A 13598-nucleotide genomic window follows, 5' to 3' on the forward strand; every position below is an offset into this window, starting at 1 on the left:
AGTCCCGCTTCGAACTGAGCCCGATGACTAGCGAAGAGTGGAGACGCCCCGGACAGTGTGGGTTACCAACCTGTCGCCTGTCCTATGCCCCGACACCTACGCGTGATGGTCTGGGCTGCCACTTCATTTTGTAGCAGAATACCTTTGGTTGCTATCCGCGACATCCTTGCAGCACAGCGTACGTCGACGATGTTCTATGCCCTTCATGGCAAGCCATGCGGGGTTTACATTTAAGCAACATAATGTCCATCCACGGACGGTGAGAATTTTCTCTGCTTGGCCAGCAAGGTCGCTGGATCTGTTCCCAGTTGAGAACGTTTGAAGCATTACGGACTGGGGCCTCCGACCATCTAGGGATGTTGACAATCGAAAGCGCCAATTGGACAGAATTTGCCACGACGTCCCTCGGGAGGCCAAGCTGAAGAACTGCTTGCGTAAGTGCCAGAGGTGAACCAACAAGTTATTAACTTGCTCAATTTGTGAAGTTCTTTATTTTGAACTGAAACGTCCCCTTAGAAAAATTTATACACGACTGTGCTTAAACTGACACAATATTTTTAGCGCAACGCAATCTGACTTTCAAAAATCCCTACAAAAGAATGGCCCTGACTAACATTAACCTATACGTTTCACAAATCACTTACCTCACCAAAAATCTTCCTTACTCGAACTACTGCAATACAGCGAGCGCCACTACTGCCAGCTGAATAAAAGATTCAAACTACGGAAGGCACTAACTACTGATAGGGATAGTTAGCAAATGAAAGATTTTAATGGAGAACAAACAATGTATTTACCTTAATATCATCACAAGTCATAATATATGTAATTTCAAAACTCCGCCATCTCTCTCCTCACATCCACCACTGCTGGCGGCTCACCTCTAACTGCGCAACCATACGCGCTGTCGCTGCCCAACACTACAATGGCACACAACAATGCAAACTAGCCACAGACTGCACACAGCACAGCCAGTGATTTTCGTACAGAGCGCTACGAACGTTGCCAATAAGAAAACATAAACAGCCTACTTACAGAACAAATGATCCAAATTTTATGAAATTTCAATCAATTGTTTGTCTGCACATGCAAATCACATCTACCGATTTCCTCCCCATTCTCGTAATTCCTACGTGGTAAAGAAGTTTTTTTCTTTTCTTTTTTGTCTTAGAGTGTATTTTCCGATTTTAATTTAGAATTTTAATCGCCTTTCGGTCCTCATACTTTCTTGGCACTCCTACCTTCAATAGGTGATAAAAATTCTGGAACTTTACCATGGATGCTCTTGCGGTTTACTAACATATATTAACCTGTTCCTAGCTTGCAGCCGGCCGGTGTGGCCGTTCGGTTCTAGGCGCTTCAGTCTGGAACCGCGTGACCGCTACGGTCACAGGTTCGAATCCTGCCTCGGGCATGGATGTGTGTGATGTCCTTAGGTTAGTTAGGTTTAAGTAGTTCTAAGTGCTAGGGGACTGATGACCATAGATGTTAAGTCCCATAGTGCTCAGAGCCATTTGCACCCTCCGCCACACACCGTCAGGTGGCTTGCGGAGTATGGATGTAGATGTAGATTTGAACCTAACCTGCAAGCACGAACGGTCTGTGAGAATGATGTGGCTGATTCATCTTAAATTTCGGCAGGCATTTCATCACCGACTCCAAGGCCTCCATATGTCACACTACCCACATCCACTACTGCTCGCAATGTTTATGTTTAATGTGTCTGTATCTTATTATACAATGCCCTACAGACATACCTCGACAGGTTATAAACAAAGATAACATTTTCTCTCCCTGTTGAGGAAATCACATACTGTGCGAGCATTCGGGAATGTGGCCAGTGTGGTATATGGAGGTTTGGATCAATCCATGGACCGTGCACAGGTAGCCATAGTGGTTAAGGCGACCGCTCGAGCGCCGGTCTGGCACAGATTTTCATATCTCACTAACAAATAGCACAGCCACTGAAAAGCATACATCTTCACATTTAAATGATTTTTATATATTTTAACCATTCATTTCTAAACGGTTTTTATTATTTCAAAACAGTCGAATAAGTTTAAAAATTCATGTAGACTGAAGAGCAGAATGGCAACTGACAGCTCGTCTGTCTGATTGAGAAATGGGAAGATCAATAAAGAGAAAAAAACGCTTATGTTGACTGTACGATGAGTTCCAAGAAGGCATACTAGAGCGCTATCTAAATCGAAATATGTATTCTGCAAGGGACCTACGGTGTGTATGGAGGTTACTTACTTTGTGCCCCTTTCCGATTCCATTCACAGAAAGAAGGATTGCTAGTGTCACCTATTCTATCATTCTAGTAAAACTTGTTAAGAGTCACAGGCTGATGCACAATACTCAAGTATTGTCTGGCAAGTATTTTCAAGCGACCTCTTTCGTGCATGAATTACACTATCTTAGGCTTCTCCCAATAAATATAAACCTGGATCTGACTTCACCATCGAATGATATATATGGTCGTTCCACCTGAAATCACTAGGTACAGAAACTACTAGACACTTCACAGTAGTAACTTATTCCAGTGACTGATCGCTATTAACATAATGAAATGAATTCAAATCTTTTTGTCTATTTACACGCATTAAATTACGTTTATTTGTGTTTGGAATCAGCTGGCAATCTTTCCATCAGTAGCTGATCATCTCGATGTCACCAGCCTATAGACTACTGCGCCTTGCTCATGTCATCGTACCATATTGTGCCAATATAACGAGCACAGAAACTGACCACTGACTTACCGCTGATGCTAGAGTCAACAAATGCAGGAACTGTTTGACCTATTGTGAAATACACTGAAGCGCCAAAGAAACTGGTATAAGCATGCAAACAGGTAGAATACGACACTGCGGTCGGCAACGCCTGTATAAGATAACAAGCGTCTGGCGCAGTTGTTAGCTCGGTTACTGCTGCTGCAAATGCGGGTTATCAAGATTTAAGTGAGTTTGGACGTGGTGTTATAGTCGGCGCACGAGAAATGGGACACAGCATCTCCGAGGTAGCGATGAAGAAGGGATTTTGGTTCAAATGGTTCAAATGGCTCTGAGCACTACGGGACTCAACTGCTGTGGTCATAAGTCCCCTAGAACTTAGAACTACTTAAACCTAACTAACCTAAGGACAGCACACAACACCTAGCCATCACGAGGCACAGAAAATCCCTGACCCCGCCGGGAAACGAACCCGGGAACCCGGGCGTGGGAAGCGAGAACGCTACCGCACGACCACGAGATGCGAAGGGATTTTGCCTTACGACCATTTCGCGAGTGTACCGTGAATATCAGGAATCAGGTACAACATGAAATATTCGACATCGCTGCGACCGGAAAAAGATCCTGCAAGAACGGGATCTTGTTCTGTTATGTCCTTAGGTTAGTTAGGCTTAAGTAGTTCTAAGTTCTAGGGGACTGATGACCATAGATTTTAAGTCCCATAGTGCTCAGAGCCAAGAAAGGGACCAACGACAACTAAAGAGAATCTTTCAACACGACAGACGTGCAACCCTTCAGCAAACTGCTGCAGATTTCAATGCAGGGCCATCAAAAAGTATCAGTGTGTGAACCATTCAACGAAACATAATCGATATGGGCTTTCAGAGCCGAAGGTCCACTCGTGTACCCTTGATGACTGCATGACACAAAGCTTTACTCCTCGCCTGGGCCCGTCAACAACGACATTGGACTATTGATGACTGGAAACATTAACCTGGTCGGACGAGTCTCGTTTCAAATTGTCTGGAGGGGATGGACGTGTACGGGTAAGGAGACAACCTCATGAAGCCATGGACTCTGCATGTCAGCAGAAGACTGTTCAAACTGGTGGAGGCTCTGTAATGGTGCGGAGAGTGTGCAGTTGGAGTGATATGGGACCCCTGATACGTCTATATACGACTGTGACATGTGATACGTACGTAAGCATCCTGTCTGATCACCTGCATCCATTTATGTCCATTGTGCATTCCGACGGACTTGGGCAATTCCAGCAGGACAATGTGAACCCTCCACGTCCAGGATTGCTACAGAGTGGCTCCAGCACACTCTTATGAGTTTAAATACTTCCGCTGGCCACCAAACCCCCCACAGACCTGAACATTATTGAGCATATCTGGGATGCGTTGCGACATGCTGTTCACAAGAGATCTCCAACCTCTCGTACTACACTCCTGGAAATGGAAAAAAGAACACATTGACACCGGTGTGTCAGACCCACCATACTTGCTCCGGACACTGCGAGAGGGCTGTACAAGCAATGATCACACGCACGGCACAGCGGACACACCAGGAACCGCGGTGTTGGCCGTCGAATGGCGCTAGCTGCGCAGCATTTGTGCACCGCCGCCGTCAGTGTCAGCCAGTTTGCCGTGGCATACGGAGCTCCATCGCAGTCTTTAACACTGGCAGCATGCCGCGACAGCGTGGACGTGAACCGTATGTGCAGTTGACGGACTTTGAGCGAGGGCGTATAGTGGGCATGCGGGAGGCCGGGTGGACGTACCGCCGAATTGCTCAACACGTGGGGCGTGAGGTCTCCACAGTACATCGATGTTGTCGCCAGTGGTCGGCGGAAGGTGCACGTGCCCGTCGACCTGGGACCGGACCGCAGCGACGCACGGATGCACGCCAAGACCGTAGGATCCTACGCAGTGCCGTAGGGGACCGCACCGCCACTTCCCAGCAAATTAGGGACACTGTTGCTCCTGGGGTATCGGCGAGGACCATTCGCAACCGTCTCCATGAAGCTGGGCTACGGTCCCGCACACCGTTAGGCCGTCTTCCGCTCACGCCCCAACATCGTGCAGCCCGCCTCCAGTGGTGTCGCGACAGGCGTGAATGGAGGGACGAATGGAGACGTGTCGTCTTCAGCGATGAGAGTCGCTTCTGCCTTGGTGCCAATGATGGTCGTATGCGTGTTTGGCGCCGTGCAGGTGAGCGCCACAATCAGGACTGCATACGACCGAGGCACACAGGGCCAACACCCGGCATCATGGTGTGGGGAGCGATCTCCTACACTGGCCGTACACCACTGGTGATCGTCGAGGGGACACTGAATAGTGCACGGTACATCCAAACCGTCATCGAACCCATCGTTCTACCATTCCTAGACCGGCAAGGGAACTTGCTGTTCCAACAGGACAATGCACGTCCGCATGTATCCCGTGCCACCCAACGTGCTCTAGAAGGTGTAAGTCAACTACCCTGGCCAGCAAGATCTCCGGATCCGTCCCCCATTGAGCATGCTTGGGACTGGATGAAGCGTCGTCTCACGCGGTCTGCACGTCCAGCACGAACGCTGGTCCAACTGAGGCGCCAGGTGGAAATGGCATGGCAAGCCGTTCCACAGGACTACATCCAGCATCTCTACGATCGTCTCCATGGGAGAATAGCAGCCTGCATTGCTGTGAAAGGTGGAAACACAGTGTACTAGTGCCGACATTGTGCATGCTCTGTTGCCTGTGTCTATGTGCCTGTGGTTCTGTCAGTGTGATCATATGATGTATCTGACCCCAGGAATGTGTCAATAAAGTTTCCCCTTCCTGGGACAATGAATTCACGGTGTTCTTATTTCAATTTCCAGGAGTGTATTATGGCCAGCGTTGTAAGTTTCATGGTGTCAGTTCTCTCCAGCAATACTTCAGACATTAGTCGAGTCCATGCCACGTCGTGTTCAGGCACTTCTGCGTACTCGCGGCAGATGTACCAGTTTCTTTGGCTCTTCAGTGTAGCTTATGTGTGGAGTCAGCTACGTGACGTGGATTGTGGCAAAGGTGTACAAATTACCTGAGGCCTCCAGTGTAGCTCTGCTTCTCGAAGATGGTGATGTTGTTGTAGCCCATCCTGGCCAGGTAGGTGGCGCACGACAGAGATGCAGGCCCGGCACCGACCAGCGCTATCTTTGCGTCGGCGAATTTCACACTCTGCCCAGGGGCCTTCGTCTGAGCCAGTTTCATCTTCTGAAATACCTGCAACACACGCAGCGAAAGAATTAAAGCAAATAGCATCCCAGAATTGGACAGAAGAAAAGTAGCAACAACCATCGTGAAAGAGATTGTGGAAATAAAAAAATTAAAGAAAATGATCTGAAATTGGCGACCATTCTACGAGTACATTATGAATTGTTTGGTTACACCGTCTAATTTACTGTTCAACTTTTCGGTTAGTTATGTCACTTAGTTTGTATTGTGTGTCAGTTAGATTTGCAGCCACCGCATGCCAGGACTGTTATCAGCTGAAATACCTTCTTCTAGAACTGGAGACTGGTGTGTGCGGGAAAACTTAAACAGTTCTACTGAACGAGGATCCGAGCAGCGCAAGGCCGACCATTCCTAGATCAGACGCCGTCAACTCAAGGCCAGAGCGTACGACTTTCGGCCACCAAATTAATAAATTAATATGCACTGTCTGATCAAAATTATCTGGGCACCCCTATGTAATAGGGAATTTGTAGTTTCCTAATCGCCACTCTAGTGTCTAGTGTCTTGCATCGCAAGGGAGAGGATGTGTTTATGAGTGGCCAGTATCCTCTTTGTACAACACAAATGCACACGTGGATTAATACGGTTCTTTATTTAAATGAACACGAGGTTGTTACTTAACTTGAATAGAGTGCACATACTCATCAATAATAGTCCTCTTGCAGACAGTATCGGTAATCTTGCTATTACAAACTCCAATCTCTCTGCTAGTCCCGCTATAGGCACTAATCTGGTCGCTATGTGCTGTCGTAACCTGCAATGTGAACTGAGCCCGCACTGCGAAGATGCTGACAGTAGTCAACTGGAGTGTGAGTTAGTGAGGCCCTCCGGTCAGAGGCAGCGGCCTAAATACGTGCCTGTCCCCAGCTCGTGGTCGTGCGGTAGCGTTCTCGCCTCCCGCGCCCGGGTTCCCGGGTTCGATTCCCGGCGGGGTCAGGGATTTTCTCTGCCTCGTGATGACTGGGTGTTGTGTGATGTCCTTAGGTTAGTTAGGTTTAAGTAGTTCTAGGGGACTAATGACCATAGATGTTAAGTCCCATAGTGCTCAGAGCCATTTGAACCAATACTAAATACGTGCTGTCGAGAGGGCGCTGGTGGCATGTTGCTTGTCGGTGTGGCTCTGGCCTCTCTCGTGATAGGCGTGCTTGATCCAGAGCCTACTATCGATCTTCCTGCTACATCTTTGCCGACCTACGTGCTGGCGATAGCTTACGCCAGTACAGAGTTGACCACTAGATTTCACGAGACGCGGACCCGCCATTATTCTAGGAGACTTGGAGTGTTCTGTTGTCAGCAGAGAAGCAGTAACGGCAGAATGGGTCAATTAGGCGGGGTCAGTGACTTTGATCGTGTACTATTTATTCTATGTCACCTGAATAACGGATCCGTCAAGAACTTTTCAACTGACCCAAAACTACCCAGGACAATGTTTGATTATGTGTCTTTGAAGTGGGAGGAAAAACCACAGCTATACCCCGACAAGGCGGACCTGATGTACTGACGAAAAGGGACCCCTGAGCATTGAGGAGGATTATTATAAAGAATCGCATGAAATAAGCTGAAGGAGTCACTCGTGAGTGCCAAAGTACTACCAGCAGTCCAGCTAGCACAATGAGAGTGTGTGCAGAGTTAAAGAGAGTAGGGTACAATGGTCGAACAACTCCTCATAAGCCAGAGATTTCAGAAGTCCATGCGACTCTCATGGTGGTGTAAAGACTGACGCCACTGGAGAGTGGATGACCGGAAACGACTGATTTGGATTGTTGAGTCACGCTATGCCATATGGAAGTCCGGTGGAAGGGTTTGGGTTTGACGAATACCTGGAGAACGATACATGCCATTATGTTAGCGCCAACAATGAAGTACAGAATAGGTAGTATTACAGTAGGGGGTGTTTTTAGTGGTCAGTGTGTTGTCCCCTTATTGGCTTATGGAAACGCTAAATGCGACAGGATACGAACACATTTTCAGCATTATGTATTTCGTACAGTGGAGAAACAGTTCGTAGATGATGATTGTTTGTACCAGTATGACAATGCACCCTGCTATAAAGTAGCATTTTGTAGGGCAATAGTTCGTGGACAGTAAATGGACTGGCCTGCCCAGAATCCCGACCTTAACCAAGTAGAACCATTTTGGGGCGAGTTAGAAAGTCGACTTCGCTCCAGACCTTAGCGTCTAACAGTACTAACTTCTCTGATACCAGATGCCTAGGGAGAATGGGCTGCAGTTCCCCCACAGACTTTTAGACATTCGTTAAAAATGTCCCTAGCAGAGTTCAGGTGATCATAGGGTTGGGCACACCCCATGTCAATATACGCTACTAGTTTCAAATGGCTCTAAGCACTGAGGTCGGATCAGTCCCCTAAACCTTAAGTTAGCTAACCTAAGGACATCACACACATCCATGCCCGAGGCAGGATTCGAACTTGCGATCGTAGCAGCGGCGTGGTTCCGGACTGAAGCGCCTAGAATCGTTCGGCCAAGGCGACCGGCTGCGCTACTAAGTGTTCGGATACTTTTGATCAGATAGTGTAATTTTCATACCGAACCAAAATTATTCACAATCTGGATACATGAAAAAGTCTCTAGATAAGTCAATCATCATTTGAATTACTTTATTCACTATGATCATTAAAATCGCAACACCAGGATGGATAAAAAATAACCAAATTTTACTTATACACGGTATAGTGGGAAGACTCTCTACTCCCGCCCCACGAGAAGCCACAACAGTGGTCGCCGTGTGCACAGTCAGTAGTGTTCCAGAAGTCGTCACACTGTCCATATGGATATCTGTCTTGCTGCAAACAAGCGCGTTTATTGACTTAAAATACTTGAAGTGACTGTACGGTCCTGCACAGGCGAATGAACAGTGTCTGTCCTATCGGGCACTAGTCGTGTGAGACGGTTGAGTTCCTGCATGATGTTGAATACAGCCCCCATGAAGCTATGGGTGCAATAATGGGATCCCGACCAACGTGAGCGGCGATATTACGGTACCTTAAACAGCAATCGCGATAGGGCATGATCCTGCTGCTGTCGAATCCCAACATCTGCTGGTAGAAGTTCCTCCATCTTTGTGATTTTGTCACAAACAAACAACATTTAAAAGAGATAGCCGAATGGGAAATATGCTGCGCAATTTTTCTGTATAAATAAAGAATGTAAATGACGATACTCCTACTTACTTCGTGTTTCTGTGCTGAAATGTTTATCATATAGATATCCAAGCATGTAATATACTACACTCCTGGAAATGGAAAAAAGAACACATTGACACCGGTGTGTCAGACCCACCATACTTGCTCCGGACACTGCGAGAGGGCTGTACAAGCAATGATCACACGCACGGCACAGCGGACACACCAGGAACCGCGGTGTTGGCCGTCGAATGGCGCTAGCTGCGCAGCATTTGTGCACCGCCGCCGTCAGTGTCAGCCAGTTTGCCGTGGCATACGGAGCTCCATCGCAGTCTTTAACACTGGTAGCATGCCGCGACAAGCGTGGACGTGAACCGTATGTGCAGTTGACGGACATTGAGCGAGGGCGTATAGTGGGCATGTGGGAGGCCGGGTGGACGTACCGCCGAATTGCTCAACACGTGGGGCGTGAGGTCTCCACAGTACATCGATGTTGTCGCCAGTGGTCGGCGGAAGGTGCACGTGCCCGTCGACCTGGGACCGGACCGCAGCGACGCACGGATGCACGCCAAGACCGTAGGATCCTACGCAGTGCCGTAGGGGACCGCACCGCCACTTCCCAGCAAATTAGGGACACTGTTGCTCCTGGGGTATCGGCGAGGACCATTCGCAACCGTCTCCATGAAGCTGGGCTACGGTCCCGCACACCGTTAGGCCGTCTTCCGCTCACGCCCCAACATCGTGCAGCCCGCCTCCAGTGGTGTCGCGACAGGCGTGAATGGAGGGACGAATGGAGACGTGTGGTCTTCAGCGATGAGAGTCGCTTCTGCCTTGGTGCCAATGATGGTCGTATGCGTGTTTGGCGCCGTGCAGGTGAGCGCCACAATCAGGACTGCATACGACCGAGGCACACAGGGCCAACACCCGGCATCATGGTGTGGGGAGCGATCTCCTACACTGGCCGTACACCACTGGTGATCGTAGAGGGGACACTGAATAGTGCACGGTACATCCAAACCGTCATCGAACCCATCGTTCTACCATTCCTAGACCGGCAAGGGAACTTGCTGTTCCAACAGGACAATGCACGTCCGAATGTATCCCGTGCCACCCAACGTGCTCTAGAAGGTGTAAGTCAACTACCCTGGCCAGCAAGATCTCCGGATCTGTCCTCCATTGAGCATGTTTGGGACTGGATGAAGCGTCGTCTCACGCGGTCTGCACGTCCAGCACGAACGCTGGTCCAACTGAGGCGCCAGGTGGAAATGGCATGGCAAGCCGTTCCACAGGACTACATCCAGCATCTCTACGATCGTCTCCATGGGAGAATAGCAGCCTGCATTGCTGCGAAAGGTGGATATACACTGTACTAGTGCCGACATTGTGCATGCTCTGTTGCCTGTGTCTATGTGCCTGTGGTTCTGTCAGTGTGATCATGTGATGTATCTGACCCCAGGAATGTGTCAATAAAGTTTCGCCTTCCTGGGACAATGAATTCACGGTGTTCTTATTTCAATTTCCAGAAGTGTATTTGCCAAGTTTGCGATAAATTGCTAGCAATGTAAGTCTTTTGCATACTTAACAACAAACAAAAGATTAGACATGCCGTTTATACAGAAGGCTGATAGTGGCCAATTATGCAAGACTTTTCATGACTAAGTGTTCTAACAGTATTTTAGTAAACTGCAAGATCCTAAACAAGCCATAACTGTTTGACTGCGACGCAGTATTTGCGATGTAGTTTGTATGCAAGTAAACATGTAAATATCGTGTGACTAGGGCCTCCTGTGGGGCAGACCGTTCGCTGCAAGTCTTTCGATTTGACGTCACTTCGCGACTTGCGCGTCGATGTATGCAAGTGAGTTAATTATTGTTTAAATTGTTTGGGCAGAATATATAGATGAGATTAACGACTTGAATATCGTAGTCAGTATGGCTGCTTGCATCCCAGACTGACTTTCATCATAGAACCTTTCATTGTATACACCCAAACCGTTTCGGCACACCACAGTAAGAAATGTTTATCAATGTACAGTACTATCCTCTGCGGGACAAATTCCAAGAACTTAACAGCAGAGGGGAGGCTACATTAAGAATTAGACTGTTTCAGAAATTCTTACTTTTAGTAGATTGCGTCACATGAGTTTCATCTGATACACACTCAGGTAAGCGGTGTCAGCCGGCTGTACAGTAATAGTGACAAACAGCAGGGGTGGGCTGTCGTGAGCCATCCAGAATAGAGATATTAGTCGATCTAAACTGCAGCAATTGCTAGTATGAGTCGTTTCTGCTCACAAGCAGTCGTCTTTCTATTCATTTGTACTTCTCATATTGCACCATTTATGCTATTACTTCAGAATTATAATTTGTAAGAAGGTATACTTCAGCAACACTAATGGCTGTTCTCAAGTCCAGAGGTGGTACCCAGCTGCTTGGCATAGTCGTATTAAGGTAGAAGGTGTGCGCAGTATCTTCGACGACATAAGTACACCGCCATAGTACGGCAAAGTCTGATAATTTGTTCCCACTGTTGTTTATGTTATCTGCGTTGATCAGTAATGGCCTTAAGCGAAGACGATTGCGAAAACCGGTGAAAATTTTGCTATCATTTCACATCCTTGCATCCATTAACTCGATACACGTATATTTTAAAATAACAGAATAACACGATATTAATCAAGCCGTCCGAATAGTGCCGAAGATGTACGGTGAAAGTATTTCTAAAAGAAGAAGAAATATGCACCAGGCTTTGGTGAATATATAACAATTTAATGTACGGACAGTACTGTATTGTAATACAGGGCTATTACAAATGATTGAAGCGATTTCATTAATTCACTGTAGCTCCATTCATTGACATATGGTCACGACACACTACAGATACGTAGAAAAACTCTAAAGTTTTGTTCGGCTGAAGCCGCACTTCAGGTTTCTGCCGCCAGTGAGACAAAATGGCGACAGGAGCCGAGAAAGCGTATGTCGTGCTTGAAATGCACTCACATCAGTCAGTCATAACAGTGCAACGACACTTCAGGACGAAGTTCAACAAAGATCCACCAACTGCTAACTCCATTCGGCGATGGCATGCGCAGTTTAAAGCTTCTGGATGCCTCTGTAAGGGGAAATCAACGGGTCGGCCTGCAGTGAGCGAAGAAACGGTTGAACGCGTGCGGGCAAGTTTCACGCGTAGCCCGCGGAAGTCGACGAATAAAGCGAGCAGGGAGCTAAACGTACCACAGCCGACGGTTTGGAAAATCTTACGGAAAAGGCTAAAGCAGAAGCCTTACCGTTTACAATTGCTACAAGCCCTGACACTCGAGGACAGAGTCAAACGCTTTGAATTTTCGGCGCGGTTGCAACAGCTGATGGAAGAGGATGCGTTTAGTGCGAAACTTGTTTTCAGTGATGAAGCAACATTTTTTCTTAATGGTGAAGTGAACAGACACAATGTGCGAATCTGGGCGGTAGAGAATCCTCACGCATTCTTGCAGAAAATTCGCAATTCACCAAAAGTTAACGTGTTTTGTGAAATCTCACGGTTTAAAGTTTACGGCCCCTTTTTCTTCTGCGAAAAAAACGTTACAGGACACGTGTATCTGGACATGCTGGAAAATTTGCTCATGCCCCAACTGGAGACCGACAGCGCCGACTTCATGTTTCAACAGGATGGTGCTCTACCGCACTTCCATCATGATGTTCGGCATTTCTTAAACAGGAGATTGGAAAACCGATGGATCGGTCGTGGTGGAGATCACGATCAGCAATTCATGTCATGGCCTCCACGCTCTCCCGAGTTAACCCCATGCGACTTCTTTCTGTGGGGTTATGTGAAAGATTCAGTGTTTAAACCTCCTCTACCAAGAAACGTGCCAGAACTGCGAGCTCGCATCAACGATGCTTTCGAACTCATTGATGGGGACATGCTGCGCTGAGTGTGGGAGGAACTTGATTATCGGCTTGATGTCTGCCGAATCACTAAAGGGGCACATATCGAACATTTGTGAATGCCTAAAAAAACTTTTTGAGTTTTTGTATGTGTGTGCAAAGTATTGTGAAAATATCTCAAATAATAAAGTTATTGTAGAGCTGTGAAATTGCTTCAATCATTTGTAATAACCCTGTAAATGTATCCACTTCCGACAGTAAAAGACACTTATGTTTAGAATTCACAAGCCATGCACTATCTGTGGGACGAAATATTAGACGGAGTATTAGAGCAGGCTTCCCTGGAGCCAATTCAAATGGGTTCATACATGACGTGTGAATCCTCACTGAGGGTCTCTCCCCTTGTACATACGCCTGGGAACACCAATGAATAGTAAACACCGTCTTAAAAAGAGTAACAATTAGGCGAAAGACTGACTGGCTAGAAACGCTGAAGAAAAAGACGGAAGCCACTAAACCCAAAGAAGCGCGAAACAAGATAATTCTAGAAAGGTCCATCATTGTCTCCAATTACTCTA

General features: G+C 47.3%; 1 protein-coding gene across 1 annotated transcript in view; it reads right to left on the bottom strand.

The window, feature by feature from the left end:
- Positions 1–13598, bottom strand: part of LOC126185038 (dihydropyrimidine dehydrogenase [NADP(+)]) — a 330209-nt gene that overhangs the window by 197619 nt on the left and 118992 nt on the right. The window contains exon 5 of the mRNA XM_049927785.1: positions 5799–5980. Within this exon, the coding sequence (XP_049783742.1) occupies positions 5799–5980 (182 nt within the window). The remainder of the gene's footprint in view (positions 1–5798; positions 5981–13598) is intronic.

This window comes from Schistocerca cancellata, chromosome 4 (assembly GCF_023864275.1).
Source record: "Schistocerca cancellata isolate TAMUIC-IGC-003103 chromosome 4, iqSchCanc2.1, whole genome shotgun sequence".
NCBI classification, from domain to species: Eukaryota; Metazoa; Arthropoda; class Insecta; order Orthoptera; family Acrididae; genus Schistocerca; species Schistocerca cancellata.